The following is a 21,074-nucleotide window of genomic DNA, read 5'->3' as shown; positions in this document are numbered from 1 at the left end:
TACAGGTCCTCTGGTCTATAACATGTTCATGTCCCTACCCTCTGGTCTATAACATGTTCATGTCCCTACAGGTCCTCTGGTCTATAACATGTTCATGTCCCTACAGGTCCTCTGGTCTATAACATGTTCATGTCCCTACAGGTCCTCTGGTCTATAACATGTTCATGTCCCTACAGGTCCTCTGGTCTATAACATGTTCATGTCCCTACCCTCTGGTCTATAACATGTTCATGTCCCTACCCTCTGGTCTATAACATGTTCATGTCCCTACCCTCTGGTCTATAACATGTTCATGTCCCTACCCTCTGGTCTATAACATGTTCATGTCCCTACAGGTCCTCTGGTCTATAACATGTTCATGTCCCTACCCTCTGGTCTATAACATGTTCATGTCCCTACTGGTCCTCTGGTCTATAACATGTTCATGTCCCTACAGGTCCTCTGGTCTATAACATGTTCATGTCCCTACAGGTCCTCTGGTCTATAACATGTTCATGTCCCTACAGGTCCTCTGGTCTATAACATGTTCATGTCCCTACAGGTCCTCTGGTCTATAACATGTTCATGTCCCTACAGGACCTCTGGTCTATAACATGTTCATGTCCCTACAGGGTCTATAACATGTTCATGTCCCTACAGGGTCTATAACATGTTCATGTCCCTACAGGGTCTATAACATGTTCATGTCCCTACCCTCTGGTCTATAACATGTTCATGTCCCTACAGGTCCTCTGGTCTATAACATGTTCATGTCCCTACAGGTCCTCTGGTCTATAACATGTTCATGTCCCTACAGGTCCTCTGGTCTATAACATGTTCATGTTCCTACAGGGTCTATAACATGTTCATGTCCCTACAGGGTCTATAACATGTTCATGTCCCTACAGGGTCTATAACATGTTCATGTCCCTACCCTCTGGTCTATAACATGTTCATGTCCCTACAGGGTCTATAACATGTTCATGTCCCTACCCTCTGGTCTATAACATGTTCATGTCCCTACAGGGTCTATAACATGTTCATGTCCCTACAGGACCTCTGGTCTATAACATGTTCATGTCCCTACCCTCTGGTCTATAACATGTTCATGTCCCTACAGGTCCTCTGGTCTATAACATGTTCATGTCCCTACAGGTCCTCTGGTCTATAACATGTTCATGTCCCTACAGGTCCTCTGGTCTATAACATGTTCATGTCCCTACAGGGCCTCTGGTCTATAACATGTTCATGTCCCTACTGGACCTCTGGTCTATAACATGTTCATGTCCCTACCCTCTGGTCTATAACATGTTCATGTCCCTACCCTCTGGTCTATAACATGTTCATGTCCCTACAGGTCCTCTGGTCTATAACATGTTCATGTCCCTACAGGTCCTCTGGTCTATAACATGTTCATGTCCCTACAGGGCCTCTGGTCTATAACATGTTCATGTCCCTACAGGTCCTCTGGTCTATAACATGTTCATGTCCCTACCCTCTGGTCTATAACATGTTCATGTCCCTACAGGACCTCTGGTCTATAACATGTTCATGTCCCTACAGGTCCTCTGGTCTATAACATGTTCATGTCCCTACAGGTCCTCTGGTCTATAACATGTTCATGTCCCTACCCTCTGGTCTATAACATGTTCATGTCCCTACAGGTCCTCTGGTCTATAACATGTTCATGTCCCTACAGGTCCTCTGGTCTATAACATGTTCATGTCCCTACAGGTCCTCTGGTCTATAACATGTTCATGTCCCTACAGGTCCTCTGGTCTATAACATGTTCATGTCCCTACAGGTCCTCTGGTCTATAACATGTTCATGTCCCTACAGGTCCTCTGGTCTATAACATGTTCATGTCCCTACAGGTCCTCTGGTCTATAACATGTTCATGTCCCTACCCTCTGGTCTATAACATGTTCATGTCCCTACCCTCTGGTCTATAACATGTTCATGTCCCTACCCTCTGGTCTATAACATGTTCATGTCCCTACTGGTCCTCTGGTCTATAACATGTTCATGTCCCTACAGGTCCTCTGGTCTATAACATGTTCATGTCCCTACAGGTCCTCTGGTCTATAACATGTTCATGTCCCTACAGGACCTCTGGTCTATAACATGTTCATGTCCCTACAGGTCCTCTGGTCTATAACATGTTCATGTCCCTACAGGTCCTCTGGTCTATAACATGTTCATGTCCCTACCCTCTGGTCTATAACATGTTCATGTCCCTACAGGGTCTATAACATGTTCATGTCCCTACAGGGTCTATAACATGTTCATGTCCCTACAGGGTCTATAACATGTTCATGTCCCTACAGGGTCTATAACATGTTCATGTCCCTACCCTCTGGTCTATAACATGTTCATGTCCCTACAGGTCCTCTGGTCTATAACATGTTCATGTCCCTACAGGTCCTCTGGTCTATAACATGTTCATGTCCCTACAGGTCCTCTGGTCTATAACATGTTCATGTCCCTACAGGTCCTCTGGTCTATAACATGTTCATGTCCCTACAGGACCTCTGGTCTATAACATGTTCATGTCCCTACAGGGTCTATAACATGTTCATGTCCCTACAGGGTCTATAACATGTTCATGTCCCTACAGGGTCTATAACATGTTCATGTCCCTACCCTCTGGTCTATAACATGTTCATGTCCCTACAGGGTCTATAACATGTTCATGTCCCTACCCTCTGGTCTATAACATGTTCATGTCCCTACAGGGTCTATAACATGTTCATGTCCCTACAGGACCTCTGGTCTATAACATGTTCATGTCCCTACCCTCTGGTCTATAACATGTTCATGTCCCTACAGGTCCTCTGGTCTATAACATGTTCATGTCCCTACAGGTCCTCTGGTCTATAACATGTTCATGTCCCTACAGGGCCTCTGGTCTATAACATGTTCATGTCCCTACTGGACCTCTGGTCTATAACATGTTCATGTCCCTACCCTCTGGTCTATAACATGTTCATGTCCCTACCCTCTGGTCTATAACATGTTCATGTCCCTACTGGTCCTCTGGTCTATAACATGTTCATGTCCCTACAGGTCCTCTGGTCTATAACATGTTCATGTCCCTACAGGTCCTCTGGTCTATAACATGTTCATGTCCCTACAGGTCCTCTGGTCTATAACATGTTCATGTCCCTACAGGACCTCTGGTCTATAACATGTTCATGTCCCTACAGGTCCTCTGGTCTATAACATGTTCATGTCCCTACAGGTCCTCTGGTCTATAACATGTTCATGTCCCTACCCTCTGGTCTATAACATGTTCATGTCCCTACCCTCTGGTCTATAACATGTTCATGTCCCTACAGGTCCTCTGGTCTATAACATGTTCATGTCCCTACAGGTCCTCTGGTCTATAACATGTTCATGTCCCTACAGGGCCTCTGGTCTATAACATGTTCATGTCCCTACAGGTCCTCTGGTCTATAACATGTTCATGTCCCTACAGGTCCTCTGGTCTATAACATGTTCATGTCCCTACAGGTCCTCTGGTCTATAACATGTTCATGTCCCTACAGGACCTCTGGTCTATAACATGTTCATGTCCCTACAGGACCTCTGGTCTATAACATGTTCATGTCCCTACAGGGTCTATAACATGTTCATGTCCCTACAGGGTCTATAACATGTTCATGTCCCTACAGGACCTCTGGTCTATAACATGTTCATGTCCCTACCCTCTGGTCTATAACATGTTCATGTCCCTACAGGTCCTCTGGTCTATAACATGTTCATGTCCCTACCCTCTGGTCTATAACATGTTCATGTCCCTACAGGGCCTCTGGTCTATAACATGTTCATGTCCCTACTGGACCTCTGGTCTATAACATGTTCATGTCCCTACAGGTCCTCTGGTCTATAACATGTTCATGTCCCTACAGGTCCTCTGGTCTATAACATGTTCATGTCCCTACAGGTCCTCTGGTCTATAACATGTTCATGTCCCTACAGGTCCTCTGGTCTATAACATGTTCATGTCCCTACAGGGCCTCTGGTCTATAACATGTTCATGTCCCTACCCTCTGGTCTATAACATGTTCATGTCCCTACAGGTCCTCTGGTCTATAACATGTTCATGTCCCTACAGGTCCTCTGGTCTATAACATGTTCATGTCCCTACCCTCTGGTCTATAACATGTTCATGTCCCTACCCTCTGGTCTATAACATGTTCATGTCCCTACAGGACCTCTGGTCTATAACATGTTCATGTCCCTACAGGTCCTCTGGTCTATAACATGTTCATGTCCCTACAGGTCCTCTGGTCTATAACATGTTCATGTCCCTACAGGTCCTCTGGTCTATAACATGTTCATGTCCCTACAGGTCCTCTGGTCTATAACATGTTCATGTCCCTACAGGACCTCTGGTCTATAACATGTTCATGTCCCTACAGGTCCTCTGGTCTATAACATGTTCATGTCCCTACAGGTCCTCTGGTCTATAACATGTTCATGTCCCTACCCTCTGGTCTATAACATGTTCATGTCCCTACTGGGCCTCTGGTCTATAACATGTTCATGTCCCTACAGGACCTCTGGTCTATAACATGTTCATGTCCCTACAGGTCCTCTGGTCTATAACATGTTCATGTCCCTACAGGTCCTCTGGTCTATAACATGTTCATGTCCCTACCCTCTGGTCTATAACATGTTCATGTCCCTACAGGGTCTATAACATGTTCATGTCCCTACCGGGCCTCTGGTCTATAACATGTTCATGTCCCTACAGGGTCTATAACATGTTCATGTCCCTACCCTCTGGTCTATAACATGTTCATGTCCCTACCCTCTGGTCTATTACATGTTCATGTCCCTACAGGTCCTCTGGTCTATAACATGTTCATGTCCCTACAGGTCCTCTGGTCTATAACATGTTCATGTCCCTACAGGTCCTCTGGTCTATAACATGTTCATGTCCCTACCCTCTGGTCTAAGTAATCAGTGATTGTGTCTTAGCATAACGTCTTTGTCTTTCTCCAGGCATGGTTCCACTCGAGGGCTCTGATTCGCTGGCTGCAGAGATCGTCACCCCAGAGATCCGGTATGATTTGTTGAGTCCCCAGACATTCCACAACCCCAAGACTAAATTCTGCATATTACATTCACCCATAATGCAACTCACACAATGTTTACCTTCATCCAACAGGCTCTTTTGAGCTTCGAGGAATGTTGAAATCGAGCATTTTTCTGTTGTGTTTCACTACCCCCCCCCAAAGTCCTCACGCTTAGGTGTTATCTGTTGTCATACTTTCTAAACATTTCAAAGATTAGTACTCTTCTTTCTGTTTCCGTTAGATACCCCGTATGTTTATAAATCCTCCTCAAGGCTCATTGGCTTTGTGACCACTTCAAAGAAATGCATCTAAACCAATTAGACATTTCTCTTCTTCTCTGGCCGTTTCCCCACTATGTCGGTTTGACATTCTCCGCTCTGCTCTGCACAGCCAGATACACTACATGATCGAAAGTATGTGGACACCTGCTCGTCCAACATCTCATTCCAAATATCATGGGCGTTAATATGGAGTTGGTTTCCCCTCCTTTTGCTGCCTATAACAGCCTCCTCTCTTCTGAGAAGGCTTTCCACTAGTTGTTGGAACGTTACTATGGGGGACTTCCTAGACGTTTCCACTTCACAATAACAGAGCTTACAGTTGACCGGGGGCAGATCTAGCAGGGCAGAGATTTGACTTACTGACTTGGAAAGGTGGCATCCTATGACGGTGCCTCGTTGAAAGTCACTGAGCTCTTCAGTACGGGCCATTCTACTACCAATGTTTTGTCTATGGAGATTGCATGGTGGCGTGCTCGTTTTTATACACATGTCAGCAACAGGTGTGGCTGAAATAACCGAATTTACTAATTTGAAGGGGTGTCCACACACGTTTGTAAAAATAATGTACAATTCATGAATATCACAAAGAATTAATCAAGAAGCTGAAGTCAACACTTGATTGGTTTCTGGTGCAGCTGGAATCATTTAGTCACTTGTGTACCTTCAAGGCCTTTAGTTTTGTGCTCTGTAGAAGGCTGATTAGTGGCCTGGCTGGGTAATGTACCATAGGCTGATTAGTGGCCTGGCTGGGTAATGTACTATAGGCTGATTAGTGGCCTGGCTGGGTAATGTACTATAGGCTGATTAGTGGCCTGGCTGGGTAACGTACTATAGGCTGATTAGTGGCCTGGCTGGGTAATGTACTATAGGCTGATTAGTGGCCTGGCTGGGTAATGTACTATATAGGCTGATTAGTGGCCTGGCAGGGTAATGTAATGTACTATAGACTGATGAATGGCCTGGCTGGGTAATGTACCATAGACTGATGAATGGCCTGGCAGGGTAATGCTGGGTAATGTACTATAGGCTGATGAATGGCCTGGCTGGGTAATGTACTATAGGCTGATGAATGGCCTGGCAGGGTAATGTACTATAGACTGATGAATGGCCTGGCAGGGTAATGTACTGCAGACTGATGAATGGCCTGGCTGGGTAATGCTGGGTAATGCACTATAGACTGATGAGTGGCCTGGCTGGGTAATGCACTATAAACTGATGAATGGCCTGGCAGGGTAATGCTGGGTAATGTACAATAGGCTGATGAATGGCCTGGCTGGGTAATGTACTATAGGCTGATGAATGGCCTGGCAGGGTAATGTACTATAGACTGATGAATGGCCTGGCAGGGTAATGTACTGCAGACTGATGAATGGCCTGGCTGGGTAATGTACTGCAGACTGATGAATGGCCTGGCTGGGTAATGTACTATAGACTGATGAATGGCCTGGCTGGGTAATGCTGGGTAATGCACTATAGGCTGATGAATGGCCTGGCTGGGTAATGTACTGCAGACTGATGAATGGCCTGGCTGGGTAATGTACTATAGACTGATGAATGGCCTGGCTGGGTAATGTACTGCAGACTGATGAATGGCCTGGCTGGGTAATGTACTGCAGACTGATGAATGGCCTGGCAGGGTAATGTACTATATAGGCTGATGAGTGGCCTGGCTGGGTAATGTACTGCAGACTGGTGAATGGCCTGGCAGGGTAATGTACTATAGGCTGATGAGTGGCCTGGCAGGGTAATGTAATGTACTATAGACTGATGAATGGCCTGGCTGGGTAATGTACTGTAGGCTGATGAATGGCCTGGCAGGGTAATGTACTATAGACTGATGAATGGCCTGGCTGGGTAATGCTGGGTAATGCACTATAGACTGATGAGTGGCCTGGCTGGGTAATGCACTATAAACTGATGAATGGCCTGGCAGGGTAATGCTGGGTAATGTACAATAGGCTGATGAATGGCCTGGCTGGGTAATGTACTATAGGCTGATGAATGGCCTGGCAGGGTAATGTACTATAGACTGATGAATGGCCTGGCAGGGTAATGTACTGCAGACTGATGAATGGCCTGGCAGGGTAATGTACTGCAGACTGATGAATGGCCTGGCTGGGTAATGTACTGCAGACTGATGAATGACCTGGCAGGGTAATGTCCTATAGACTGATGAATGGCCTGGCTGGGTAATGCTGGGTAATGCACTATAGACTGATGAGTGGCCTGGCTGGGTAATGCTGGGTAATGTACTATAGACTGATGAATGGCCTGGCTGGGTAATGCTGGGTAATGTACTATAGACTGATGAATGGCCTGGCTGGGTAATGTACTGCAGACTGATGAATGGCCTGGCTGGGTAATGTACTATAGACTGATGAATGGCCTGGCTGGGTAATGCTGGGTAATGTACTATAGACTGATGAATGGCCTGGCTGGGTAATGTACTGCAGACTGATGAATGGCCTGGCTGGGTAATGCTGGGTAATGCACTATAGGCTGATGAATGGCCTGGCTGGGTAATGTACTGCAGACTGATGAATGGCCTGGCTGGGTAATGTACTATAGACTGATGAATGGCCTGGCTGGGTAATGCTTGGTAATGTACTATAGACTGATGAATGGCCTGGCTGGGTAATGTACTATAGACTGATGAATGACCTGGTTGGGTAATGTACTGCAGACTGAGGAATGGCCTGGCTGGGTAATGCTGGGTAATGCACTATAGACTGATGAGTGGCCTGGCTGGGTAATGCACTATAAACTGAGGAATGGCCTGGCTGGGTAATGCTGGGTAATGTACTGCAGACTGATGAATGACCTGGCTGGGTAATGTACTGCAGACTGATGAATGTCCTGGCAGGGTAATGCTGGGTTATGTGCTGCAGACTGATGAATGGCCTGGCTGGGTAATGTACTGCAGACTGATGAATGGCCTGGCTGGGTAATGTACTGCAGACTGATGAATGGCCTGGCTGGGTAATGTACTGCAGACTGATGAATGGCCTGGCTGGGTAATGTACTATAGGCTGATGAATGGCCTGGCAGGGTAATGCTGGTTAATGTACTATAGACTGATGAATGGCCTGGCTGGGTAATGTACTGCAGACTGATGAATGGCCTGGCTGGGTAATGTACTATAGGCTGATGAATGGCCTGGCAGGGTAATGCTGGGTAATGTACTATAGACTGATGAGTGGCCTGGCAGGGTAATGCTGGGTAATGTACTGCAGACTGAGGAATGGCCTGGCTGGGTAATGCTGGGTAATGTACTGCAGACTGATGAATGACCTGGCTGGGTAATGTACTGCAGACTGATGAATGTCCTGGCAGGGTAATGCTGGGTAATGTGCTGCAGACTGATGAATGGCCTGGCTGGGTAATGTACTGCAGACTGATGAATGGCCTGGCTGGGTAATGTACTGCAGACTGATGAATGGCCTGGCTGGGTAATGTACTGCAGACTGATGAATGGCCTGGCTGGGTAATGTACTATAGGCTGATGAATGGCCTGGCAGGGTAATGCTGGGTAATGTACTATAGACTGATGAATGGCCTGGCTGGGTAATGTACTGCAGACTGATGAATGGCCTGGCTGGGTAATGTACTATAGGCTGATGAATGGCCTGGCAGGGTAATGCTGGGTAATGTACTATAGACTGATGAGTGGCCTGGCAGGGTAATGCTGGGTAATGTACTATAGACTGATGAATGGCCTGGCTGGGTAATGTACTATAGACTGATGAGTGGCCTGGCAGGGTAATGCTGGGTAATGCACTATAGACTGATGAGTGGCCTGGCAGGGTAATGCTGGGTAATGTACTATAGACTGATGAGTGGCCTGGCAGGGTAATGCTTATTAATGTACTATAGACTGATGAGTGGCCTGGCAGGGTAATGTACTGTAGTCAGTCATACACAATAACATTAGGACCATATTCAGTCATCAGAAAAGTGATTTTAATCACATCCCCACATGTTAATCTGTCCCTGTGTATTGTTCCAGAGAGAAGCTGATCAGACTGCAGCATGAGAACAACATGTTGAAGCTGGCCCAGGAGGGGTCCGATAACGAGAATATCGCTCTGCTGCAGAGTCTACTGGAGGACGCTAACAGCAGGAAGAATGAACTGGAGACAGAAAACAGGTGCACACACACTACACACACACTACACACACACTACTTACACACTACATACACACTACATGCACACTACATACACACTACACAGACACACACTATACAGACACACACTATACACACTACACACTATATACACTACATACACACTACACACACACTATACACACTACATACACACTATACAGACACACACTATACACACTACACACACACTATACACACTACACACACACTATACACACTACACACACACTATACACACTACACAGACACACACGGTGTGTTCTTCTAACCTCGTGGGGACCTAAAATTAATTTCCATTCAAACCCCTATTTTCCCTAACCCCTAACCCTAACCCTAACCCCTAACCCCTAACCCTAACCCCTAAGCATAACCCTAACCCCTAAGCATAACCCTAAACCCTAACCCTAACCCCTAAGCATAACCCCTAACCCCTAACCCTAACCCCTAACCCTAACCCCTAACCCCTAAGCATAACCCTAACCCCTAAGCATAACCCTAAACCCTAACCCCTAACCCCTAAGCATAACCCCTAACCCCTAACCCCTAACCCCTAACCCTAACCCCTAAGCATAACCCTAACCCCTAAGCATAACCCTAACCCCTAAGCATAACCCTAACCCCTAACCCCTAAGCATAACCCTAACCCCTAAGCATAACCCTAACCCCTAACCCCAACCCTAACCCCTAAGCATAACCCTAACCCCTAACCCTAACCCCTAAGCATAACCCCTAACCCCTAACCCTAACCCCTAAGCATAACCCTAAACCTAATCACTAACCCCTAACCCCTAATCACTAACCCCTAATCACTAACCCCTAATCACTAACCCTAAGCATAACCCTAACCCTAATCACTAACCCTAACCCTAAACCTAACCCCTAAGCTTTTTCCTTATTTTACTATCCTTGTGGGGAGGTATTTTAAGTCCCTACAAGGATAGAGTAACACACACACACACACACACACACACACACACACACACACACACACACACACACACACACACACACTTGTTCTTCTATTCCATTATAAATTGTATTTTTCCTAAGCCTAACCCCCAACCTTAAAGGACCATTGTTCCACTTCATATTCATCATCTCCACATCAACATATGAGAAAGTGGTGCTTTTATATGTTTAGTAGTAAAATAGATAGAGGAAGATAGGTCTTTACCATGCATGAGAGCACCAGCTGTTCCGGACGACTGTGTGATCACGCTCTCTGTAGCCGATGTGAGTAAGACCTTTAAACAGTCACAAAGCCGCGGGACAGATTACCAGGATGTGAACTCAGAGCATGCGCTGACCAACTGGCAGGTGTCTTCACTGACATTTTCAACCTCTCCCTGTCCGAGTCTGTAATACCAACATGTTTCAAGCAGACCACCATAGTCCCTGTGCCCAAGAACACTAAGGTAACCTGCCTAAATGACTACCGCCCCGTAGCACTCATGTCAGTAGCCATCAAGTGCTTTGAAAGGCTGGTCATAGGGGAGAATTTTCCCTTGTTTTACTGTCCTTATGGGGACATTTGTAGATTGCAAGTCCCCACGCGGATAGAATAATAAAATCCTATTTTCCCTAACCTTAACAATTACCCTAACCTTAACCTGAATACCCTAAACCTAACCCCTACACTAACCTTAACAATAACCCTAACCTTAACCTGAAAACCTTAACCCTAAAACTAACCCTAGATCTTAATTCTAACTCTAATTCTAACCTGAACCCTAAACCCCCTAGAAATAGCATTTGACCTTGTGAGGATTAACAAAATGTCCCCAGTTGGTCAAATTTTAGTTTGTTTACTATTCTTGTGGCGACTTCTGGTCCAAGTATAGTGAAACACACACACACACACACACACACACACACACACACACACACACACACACACACACACACACACACTGAAACATGGTGACTGTGTGTGTTTCAGACTGGTGAACCAGAGACTGATTGAGGGTCAGAGTCAGGTGGAGGAGCTGCAGAGGAATCTTCAGGAACAGGGCTTCAAAGCAGAGGATGTGAGTAGCACTAAACTGATCTCAGATCAGTCCATCTTCAGGAACAGGGCTCCAAAGCAGAGGATGTGAGTACCACTAAACTGATCTCAGATCAGATTAACTCCCTGATTTCACAACTGTCCGAGCGGTTATTAAAACTAACTGGAAATGACAGAAGCCACGACATCCTGTCATGCTATGGGGGTCGTTAAACTTTAGAAGCCGATGAGGAAGGGCTTGTTCTCGTTGTCACGTCGGCTCATTGTCGTTCTCTTACCTGGCTATTTTACGAGCCCAGAAGACCTTTACTGATGTGACAAAATAAAGCAACACGTAACTAATGCTAGTCTGTTTCATTGTCCTGGATGTGTTGTCATTTCTCACTAACATTCTAACACTGTTGTTGTTGTTGTGTTCTGTTCGTTGTCTTACTCATGTTGTAGCGTTGGGAAGTCATTGGTTGGTTGTCCTGCCAACCTATCCTGTTAGGAGGCTAAAGGTCAGGTCATGTGTTTTTAGTGGCTCCTGTCTCTCTCCGCCATGACATCGTCAGGAGGAATGCTATGTTTGTGACAGATGTTGGTCCGTCCGTTGTCCTGTCTTTCTCTCCTCACTGCATGACTAACCTAACTGAAATTATTCTCTCTCCTCTCCTCTCGTCCCCTCTCCTCTCGTCCCCTCTCCTCTCGTCCCCTCTCCTCTCGTCCCCTCTCCTCTCCTCTCGTCTCCTCTCCTCTCGTCTCGTCTCCTCTCCTCTCCTCTCCTCTCCTCTCCTCTCCTCTCCTCTCCTCTCCTCTCCTCTCCTCTCCTCTCCTCTCCTCTCCTCTCCTCTTGTCTGTGTGTTTGTCCTGCATTAAATCACCTCTATTTTCTCTTTAACTCTGCTTCCCCACTCAGGCGATTGTAAGTATAGCTTGGAGATCAATCCTAGTTTAGACGCCTTACCTCGCTACTCGCTGACAATGTGTAATTGTTTCATTATATTATAGTTATATTAGTGCTTAAAAGGTAACTTCAGGATTTTGTCAGTGATATTCTTTATTTACTTCCCCAGAGTCAGATTTGTATTTTTATTTAACCTTTATTTAACTAGCCAAGTCAGTTAAGAACAAATCATTTTTTACAATGACGGCCTGCCCCGGGCAAAACCCTAACCCGGACGACGCTGAGCCAGTTGTGCGCCGCTCTATGGGATTCCCAATCACGGCCGGTTGTGGTACAGCTTGGAATTGAACCGGGGTCTGTAGTGATGCCTTAGACCACAACCAACTGGGGAGCCCAGATAAACTCGTGGATACCATTTTATGTCTCTGTGTCCAGTAAGAAGGAAGTTAGAGGTAGTTTTGTGAGCTAATGCTAACTAGCGTTAATGCAATGACTGGAAGTCTATAGGTATCTACTAGCATGCTAGCACATACCCACAGACTTCCAGTCATTGTGCTAATGCTAGTTAGCAATTGCTCTAGTGCTAGTCAACAACTTCCTTCAAAACTGCACGCAGAGACATGAAAATGTTATTCAGGAGTTCATCTGACTCTGGGGAAGTAGATAACACCCCTTTAAGAAGTGCCTTTTCAATCTACAGTACTCTGGGGAAGTAGATAACACCCCTTTAAGAATCAATCTACAGTACTCTGGGGAAGTAGATATCACCCCTTTAAGAATCAATCTACAGTACTCTGGGGAAGTAGATATCACCCCTTTAAGAAGTACCTTTTCAATCTACAGTACTCTGGGGAATTAGATATCACCCCTTTAAGAATCAATCTACAATAATCTGGGGAAGTAGATAACACCCCTTTAAGAATCAATCTACAGTACTCTGGGGAAGTAGATATCACCCCTTTAAGAATCAATCTACAGTACTCTGGGGAAGTAGATATCACCCCTTTAAGAATCAATCTACAGTACTCTGGGGAAGTAGATATCACCCCTTTAAGAATCAATCTACAGTACTCTGGGGAAGTAGATATCACCCCTTTAAGAATCAATCTACAGTACTCTGGGGAAGTAGATATCACCCCTTTAAGAATCAATCTACAGTACTCTGGGGAAGTAGATATCACCCCTTTAAGAAGTACCTTTTCAATCTACAGTACTCTGGGGAAGTAGATATCACCCCTTTTAAGAATCAATCTACAGTACTCTGGGGAAGTAGATATCACCCCTTTAAGAAGTACCTTTTCAATCTACAGTACTCTGGGGAAGTAGATATCACCCCTTTTAAGAATCAATCTACAGTACTCTGGGGAAGTAGATATCACCCCTTTAAGAATCAATCTACAGTACTCTGGGGAAGTAGATATCACCCCTTTAAGAAGTACCTTTTCAATCTACAGTACATGCTGGTAGTCTCGATGTAAATCAGGGTGCTACTAGTCTCTGTAGAATCTTTGTTTCCTAGCTACACTCTTATGTCATACCACATGAGATATCAATATTAACTCTTTCATCTGTACATTCATGGCCTTTTTATAATTTTTTTGTGTGAAATTGAAGTAAAATACAGTATAATGTCCAGTACTCTTTTAATTTTCTTCACGGTAATCAAAACCTGAAAATCAATATGGTAACATCAGCTATGTTGCAACATAATTCCAAGCCATCCGGTATGACATGTAATATATCTCAGTGTGTTAACATGTTGAATCAGCAAAGGGAACCTTAACCAATGCATAGGCCTTCGTGATGTCATTACTGCTTCACAATGCCCTCTGATGACATTACTACAACCAACATTTTGTATTTTTGTTTTTTAAGTCAATCATTCTGAAGAAGAAAAATGATGCTCACATGTAAGTAACATTTTTTGAACTATTGTTAAATGTTAATATTATTTTTTTTTTTTTTGGGGTTGTTTGTTGTTAAATTAAGATTTGAAGTTTTTTGAAAGTTTGGTCAGATCGATTGAACTTAATGCTTGTTTTTGACGCCCTGACTCATTGTGCCATTTCCTGACTTGTCTGTTGCTGATGTTGTGTTCTCTAAAAGGGAGAAGTTACGGGAAGTCAACAGTGAACTGCAGAAGAAGATGGCGTACATCGATGACTTGGAGCCCAAGTACACCTCTAGCTGTTAGTTATTCATGTATTACTTGTCATTGAACTTGTTCATTTAAAATATAATAATAATAATAAACTATAGTAGGAGACCAATACAACTCTAAACTATAGTAGACCAATACAACTCTAAACTATAGGAGAAGACCAATACAACTCTAAACTATAGGAGAAGACCAATACAACTCTAAACTATAGGAGAAGACCAATACAACTCTAAACTATAGGAGAAGACCAATACAACTCTAAACTATAGGAGAAGACCAATACAACTCTAAACTATAGGAGTAGACCAATACAACTCTAAACTATAGGAGAAGACCAATACAACTCTAAACTATAGGAGTAGACCAATACAACTCTAAACTATAGGAGTAGACCAATACAACTCTAAACTATAGGAGAAGACCAATACAACTCTAAACTATAGGAGTAGACCAATACAACTCTAAACTATAGGAGAAGACCAATACAACTCTAAACTATAGGAGAAGACCAATACAACTCTAAACTATAGGAGTAGACCAATACAACTCTAAACTATAGGAGTAGACCAATACAACTCTAAACTATAGGAGTAGACCAATACAACTCTAAACTATAGGAGAAGACCAATACAACTCTAAACTATAGGAGTAGACCAATACAACTCTAAACTATAGGAGTAGACCAATACAACTCTTAACTATAGGAGAAGACCAATACAACTCTAAACTATAGGAGTAGACCAATACAACTCTAAACTATAGGAGTAGACCAATACAACTCTAAACTATAGGAGTAGACCAATACAACTCTAAACTATAGGAGAAGACCAATACAACTCTAAACTATAGGAGTAGACCAATACAACTCTAAACTATAGGAGTAGACCAATACAACTCTAAACTATAGGAGAAGACCAATACAACTCTAAACTATAGTAGACCAATACAACTCTAAACTATAGGAGAAGACCAATACAACTCTAAACTATAGGAGTAGACCAATACAACTCTAAACTATAGGAGTAGACCAATACAACTCTAAACTATAGGAGAAGACCAATACAACTCTAAACTATAGTAGACCAATACAACTCTAAACTATAGGAGTAGACCAATACAACTCTAAACTATAGGAGAAGACCAATACAACTCTAAACTATAGGAGAAGACCAATACAACTCTAAACTATAGGAGAAGACCAATACAACTCTAAACTATAGGAGAAGACCAATACAACTCTAAACTATAGGAGTAGACCAATACAACTCTAAACTATAGGAGAAGACCAATACAACTCTAAACTATAGGAGAAGACCAATACAACTCTAAACTATAGGAGTAGACCAATACAACTCTAAACTATAGGAGTAGACCAATACAACTCTAGTAGAAGACCAATACAACTCTAAACTATAGGAGTTGACCAATACAACTCTAAACTATAGGGGAAGACCAATACAACTCTAAACTATAGGAGTAGACCAATACAACTCTAAACTATAGGAGTAGACCAATACAACTCTAGTAGAAGACCAATACAACTCTAAACTATAGGAGAAGACCAATACAACTCTAAACTATAGGAGAAGACCAATACAACTCTAAACTATAGGAGAAGACCAATACAACTCTAAACTATAGGAGAAGACCAATACAACTCTAAACTATAGTAGACCAATACAACTCTAAACTATAGTAGACCAATACAACTCTAAACTATAGGAGAAGACCAACATACACCACATCCTAGATCATATTAAGAAGTGATTCTTGAGCTCTGACTTAAAAGGCAGTGAGTTCATTCCAGGTCCAGGGAACGAGACAGCAGAATGCTCAGTCACCCGTTGTTTTTAAGGATGTCTTTGCAGTCCCAAAGAGTCTTTGATCATTTGACCAGAGTAACAGTGAAGATTGTTTGGGGCTTAGGAGTTCACTGAGGTTTTGGGGACCAGAGGCATTGAGAGATTTGAACACTAACAGGAAGTTGATTCTGAATTTGGTGGGCAGCCAGTGGAGAAAGGCTAGACGGGGTGTGATATGGGCATACCGCCGGGTTCCTGTGAGGATCCTGGCAGCGCTGTTCTGCGCAAGCTGTTGTTGAGTTGTTGGAGGTTGTTTGACATCCAGGCTTTGACGTCATCCAGACAGGTGGTGCGGGTGTTTATGTAGATCTGTTTGTCGTCAGCGTAGCAGTGGAATTGGATGCCGTGTTAAATGATTAGGAGGCCAAGGGGGAATGTGTACATTATGAATAGGATTGGGCCTAAAACAGAGCCTTGAGGGACACCACAGGTAATTGTGATGGGTTCTGACTTGGCATTTCCTATGGCAGCATATTTTGTGCTGTTGGTAAACTGGTGAACCAGTTTAATGACAGTACTGTCGAGACCTAAAGTCGTGGCCAAAAGTTTTGATAATGACACAATTATTAATTTTCACAAAGTTTGCTGCTTCAGTGTCTTTAGATATTTTTGTCAGATGTTACTATGGAATACTGAAGTATAATTACAAGCATTTCATAAGTGTCAAAGGCTTTTATTGATATTTACATGAAGTTGATGCAAAGAGTCAATATTTGCAGTGTTGACCCTTCTTTATAAAGACCTCTGCAATCCGCCCTGGCATGCTGTCAATTAACTTCTGGGCCACATCCTGACTGATGGCAGCCCATTCTTGCATAATCAATGCTTGGAGTTTTTCAGAATTTGTGGGGTTTTATTTGTCCACCCGCCTCTTGAGGATTGACCACAAGTTCTCAATGGGATTAAGGTCTGGGGAGTTTCCTGGCCATGGACCCAAAATATCGATATTTTGTTCCCCGAGCCACTTAGTTATCACTTTTGCCTTATGGCAAGGTGCTCCATCATGCTGGAAAAGACATTGTTCGTCACCAAACTGTTCCTGGATGGTTGGGAGAAGTCGCTCTCGGAGGATGTGTTGGTACCATTCTTTATTCATGTCCGTGTTCTTAGGCAAAATTGTGAGTGAGCCCACTCCCTTCGCTGAGAAGCAACCCCACACATGAATGGTCTCAGGATGCTTTACTGTTGGCATGACACAGGACTGATGGTAGCGCTCACCTTGTCTTCTCCGGACAAGCTTTTTTCCGGATGCCCCAAACAATCGGAAAGGGGATTCATCAGTGAAATGACTTTACCCAGTCCTCAGCAGTCCAATCCCTGTACCTTTTGCAGAATATCAGTCTGTCCCTGATGTTTTTCCTGGAGAGAAGTGGCTTCTTTTGCCCTTCTTGACCCCAGGCCATCCTCCAAAAGTCTTCGCCTCACTGTGCGCGCAGATGCACTCACACCTGCCTGCTGCCATTCCTGAGCAAGCTCTGTACTGGTGGTGCCCCAATCCCGCAGCTGAATCAACTTTAGGAGACGGTCCTGGCGCTTGCTGGACTTTCTTGGACGCCCTGAAGCCTTCTTCACAACAATTGAACCGCTCTCCTTGAAGTTCTTGATGATCCGATAAATGGTTGATTTAGGTGCAATCTTACTGGCAGCAACATCCTTGCCTGTGAAGCCCTTTTTGTGCAAAGCAATGATGACGGCACGTGTTTCCTTGCAGGTAACCATGGTTGACAGAGGAAGAACAATAATTCCAAGCACCACCCTCCTTTTGAAGCTTCCAGTCTGTTATTCGAACTCAATCAGCATGACAGAGTGATCTCCAGCCTTGTCCTCGTCAACACTCACACCTGTGTTAACGAGAGAATCACTGACATGATGTCAGCTGGTCCTTTTGTGGCAGGGCTGAAATGCAGTGGAAATGTTTTTTGGGGGGATTCAGTTCATTTGCATGATAAAGAGGGACTTTGCAATTAATTGCAATTCATCTGATCATTCGTCATAACATTCTGGAGTACATGCAAATTGCCATCATACAAACTGAGGCAGCAGACTTTGTGAAAATTAATATTTGTGTCATTCTCAAAACTTTTTAGCCACGACTGTATGTGTTCCTTCAATTGATCCTGGAGGATGCTGTGATCGGAGGCGACGAATCCACTTCTTATGGTCTTCCCTGTGGCTCAGTTGGTAGAGCATGGTGTTTGCAACGCCAGGGTTGTGGGTTCGATTCCCACGGGGGACCAGTACGGGGGGAAAAAAAATAAAAAATATGAAATGTATGCATTCACTACTTCTGATGCATCATTTTGGTTTCATTAGATTTGTTTGTGGCTGTGTTTACTTATACAGGAAGTCCAATTCTGATCTTTGCCTATTATTGTCAAAAGACCAATTGGTGCAAAATCTCTGGATAAGAGCGTCTGCTAAATGACTAAAATGTAAAATGTTAATCTTTTCGAAGAAGTAGGTGGAGAATCTTCCGCAGCGTTAATGGGTGACTCAGTTGGTTTGAGTAGGTATTTGATGGTGGAAAAGAGGTGGCATGGGTTTCCTCGGTGGTTGTCTAGTAGGTTTCAGTAGTAGGGGTGGACCCTGTGGATTATTAGGTTTCAGTAGTAGGGGTGGACCCTGTGGATTATTAGGTTTCAGTAGTAGGGGTGGACCCTGTGGATTATTAGGTTTCAGTAGTAGGGGTGGACCCTGTGGATTATTAGGTTTCAGTAGTAGGGGTGGACCCTGTGGATTATTAGGTTTCAGTAGTAGGTGGACCCTGTGGATTATTAGGTTTCAGTAGTAGGGGTGGACCCTGTGGATTATTAGGTTTCAGTAGTAGGGGTGGACCCTGTGGATTATTAGGTTTCAGTAGTAGGGGTGGACCCTGTGGATTATTAGGTTTCAGTAGTAGGGGTGGACCCTGTGGATTATTAGGTTTCAGTAGTAGGGGTGGACCCTGTGGATTATTAGGTTTCAGTAGTAGGGGTGGACCCTGTGGATTATTAGGTTTCAGTAGTAGGGGTGGACCCTGTGGATTATTAGGTTTCAGTAGTAGGTGGACCCTGTGGATTATTAGGTTTCAGTAGTAGGGGTGGACCCTGTGGATTATTAGGTTTCAGTAGTAGGGGTGGACCCTGTGGATTATTAGGTTTCAGTAGTAGGGGTGGACCCTGTGGATTATTAGGTTTCAGTAGTAGGGGTGGACCCTGTGGATTATTAGGTTTCAGTAGTAGGGGTGGACCCTGTGGATTATTAGGTTTCAGTAGTAGGGGTGGACCCTGTGGATTATTAGGTTTCAGTAGTAGGTGGACCCTGTGGATTATTAGGTTTCAGTAGTAGGGGTGGACCCTGTGGATTATTAGGTTTCAGTAGTAGGGGTGGACCCTGTGGATTATTAGGTTTCAGTAGTAGGGGTGGACCCTGTGGATTATTAGGTTTCAGTAGTAGGGGTGGACCCTGTGGATTATTAGGTTTCAGTAGTAGGGGTGGACCCTGTGGATTATTAGGTTTCAGTAGTAGGGGTGGACCCTGTGGATTATTAGGTTTCAGTAGTAGGGGTGGACCCTGTGGATTATTAGGTTTCAGTAGTAGGGGTGGACCCTGTGGATTATTAGGTTTCAGTAGTAGGGGTGGACCCTGTGGATTATTAGGTTTCAGTAGTAGGGGTGGACCCTGTGGATTATTAGGTTTCAGTAGTAGGTGGACCCTGTGGATTATTAGGTTTCAGTAGTAGGTGGACTTGGTTTAACATCAGGTTTCAGTGAGGTCAGAGATGACAAGCTCCTCTGTGATGACGAGGTCTAATGTATGATTGTGGGTGAGAACAAATATATATAATGTGGATTTAGTAGATGCTTTTATCCAAAGTTACTTAGCTGTACGTTCTCAACCTGTTTCCTTTCATGCAAATTGTGGATTTCTATGAACTTTGTGTAACTATTAGTTTTTTGGGGTTTTCTCTCTCCTTCCAGCCCAGAAAGTAGAGGAACTGGAAGAGGCGTTAAAGAAGAAGGATGAAGACATGAAGCAGATGGAGGACAGATATAAGAAGTACCTGGAGAAGGCTAAGAGTGTTATCCGGACCCTGGACCCTAAACAGAACCAAGGCTCAGCACCAGAGGTCCAGACCCTCAAGAATCAGCTGCAGGAGAGGGAAAGGATGCTGCAGTCTCTGGAGGTACCAGGGGCTGGGTTAGGGTGTAGGAGTTAGGGTGTAGGAAGTAGGGTTGAGGAGGAGATGGAGGGAGGGATGGAGGAGAAGAGGGTAGGGTAAGGGTTAGAGTTAGGGGTTAAGGAGGTAGAAGGAGGGGTTAGAGTTAGGGGTTAAGGAGGTAGAAGGAGGGGTTAGGGTTGGAGAGGGGTTAGGGTTGGAGAGGGGTTGGGGAGGGGTTAGGGTTGGAGAGGGGTTAGGGTTGGAGAGGGGTTGGGGAGGGGTTAGGGTTGGAGAGGGGTTAGGGTTGGAGAGGGGTTGGGGTTGGGGAGGGGTTAGGGTTGGAGAGGGGTTGGGGAGGGGTTAGGGTTGGGGAGGGGTTAGGGGTTAGGGTTGGAGAGGGGTTAGGGTTGGGGAGGGGTTAGGGTTGGGGAGGGGATGGGATGGAGAGGGGATGGGATGGAGAGGGGATGGGTTGGAGAGGGGATGGGATACTCACTGGAGGTGGTA

The 21,074-nt window shown here is 44.5% G+C and overlaps 1 protein-coding gene across 3 annotated transcripts in view; it reads left to right on the top strand.

The window, feature by feature from the left end:
• The window catches only part of LOC106572396 (hook microtubule tethering protein 3), an 83,152-nt gene that overhangs the window by 44,491 nt on the left and 17,587 nt on the right, over positions 1 to 21,074 (top strand). For all 3 annotated transcript variants that reach the window (XR_014379031.1, XR_014379030.1, XM_045694087.2), the window contains exons 13-18: positions 4,990 to 5,050; positions 9,351 to 9,491; positions 11,452 to 11,539; positions 14,279 to 14,313; positions 14,510 to 14,592; positions 20,386 to 20,591. Coding sequence is in view for 1 of the 3 variants with exons in the window: in XM_045694087.2 (XP_045550043.2) it covers positions 4,990 to 5,050; positions 9,351 to 9,491; positions 11,452 to 11,539; positions 14,279 to 14,313; positions 14,510 to 14,592; positions 20,386 to 20,591 (614 nt within the window). In the remaining 2 variants the exon portion in view is untranslated. The remainder of the gene's footprint in view (positions 1 to 4,989; positions 5,051 to 9,350; positions 9,492 to 11,451; positions 11,540 to 14,278; positions 14,314 to 14,509; positions 14,593 to 20,385; positions 20,592 to 21,074) is intronic.

This window comes from Salmo salar, chromosome 01 (assembly GCF_965601325.2).
Source record: "Salmo salar chromosome 01, fSalSal1, whole genome shotgun sequence".
Taxonomy (NCBI): domain Eukaryota; kingdom Metazoa; phylum Chordata; class Actinopteri; order Salmoniformes; family Salmonidae; genus Salmo; species Salmo salar.
This window is presented reverse-complemented; position numbering and strand designations above follow the sequence as displayed.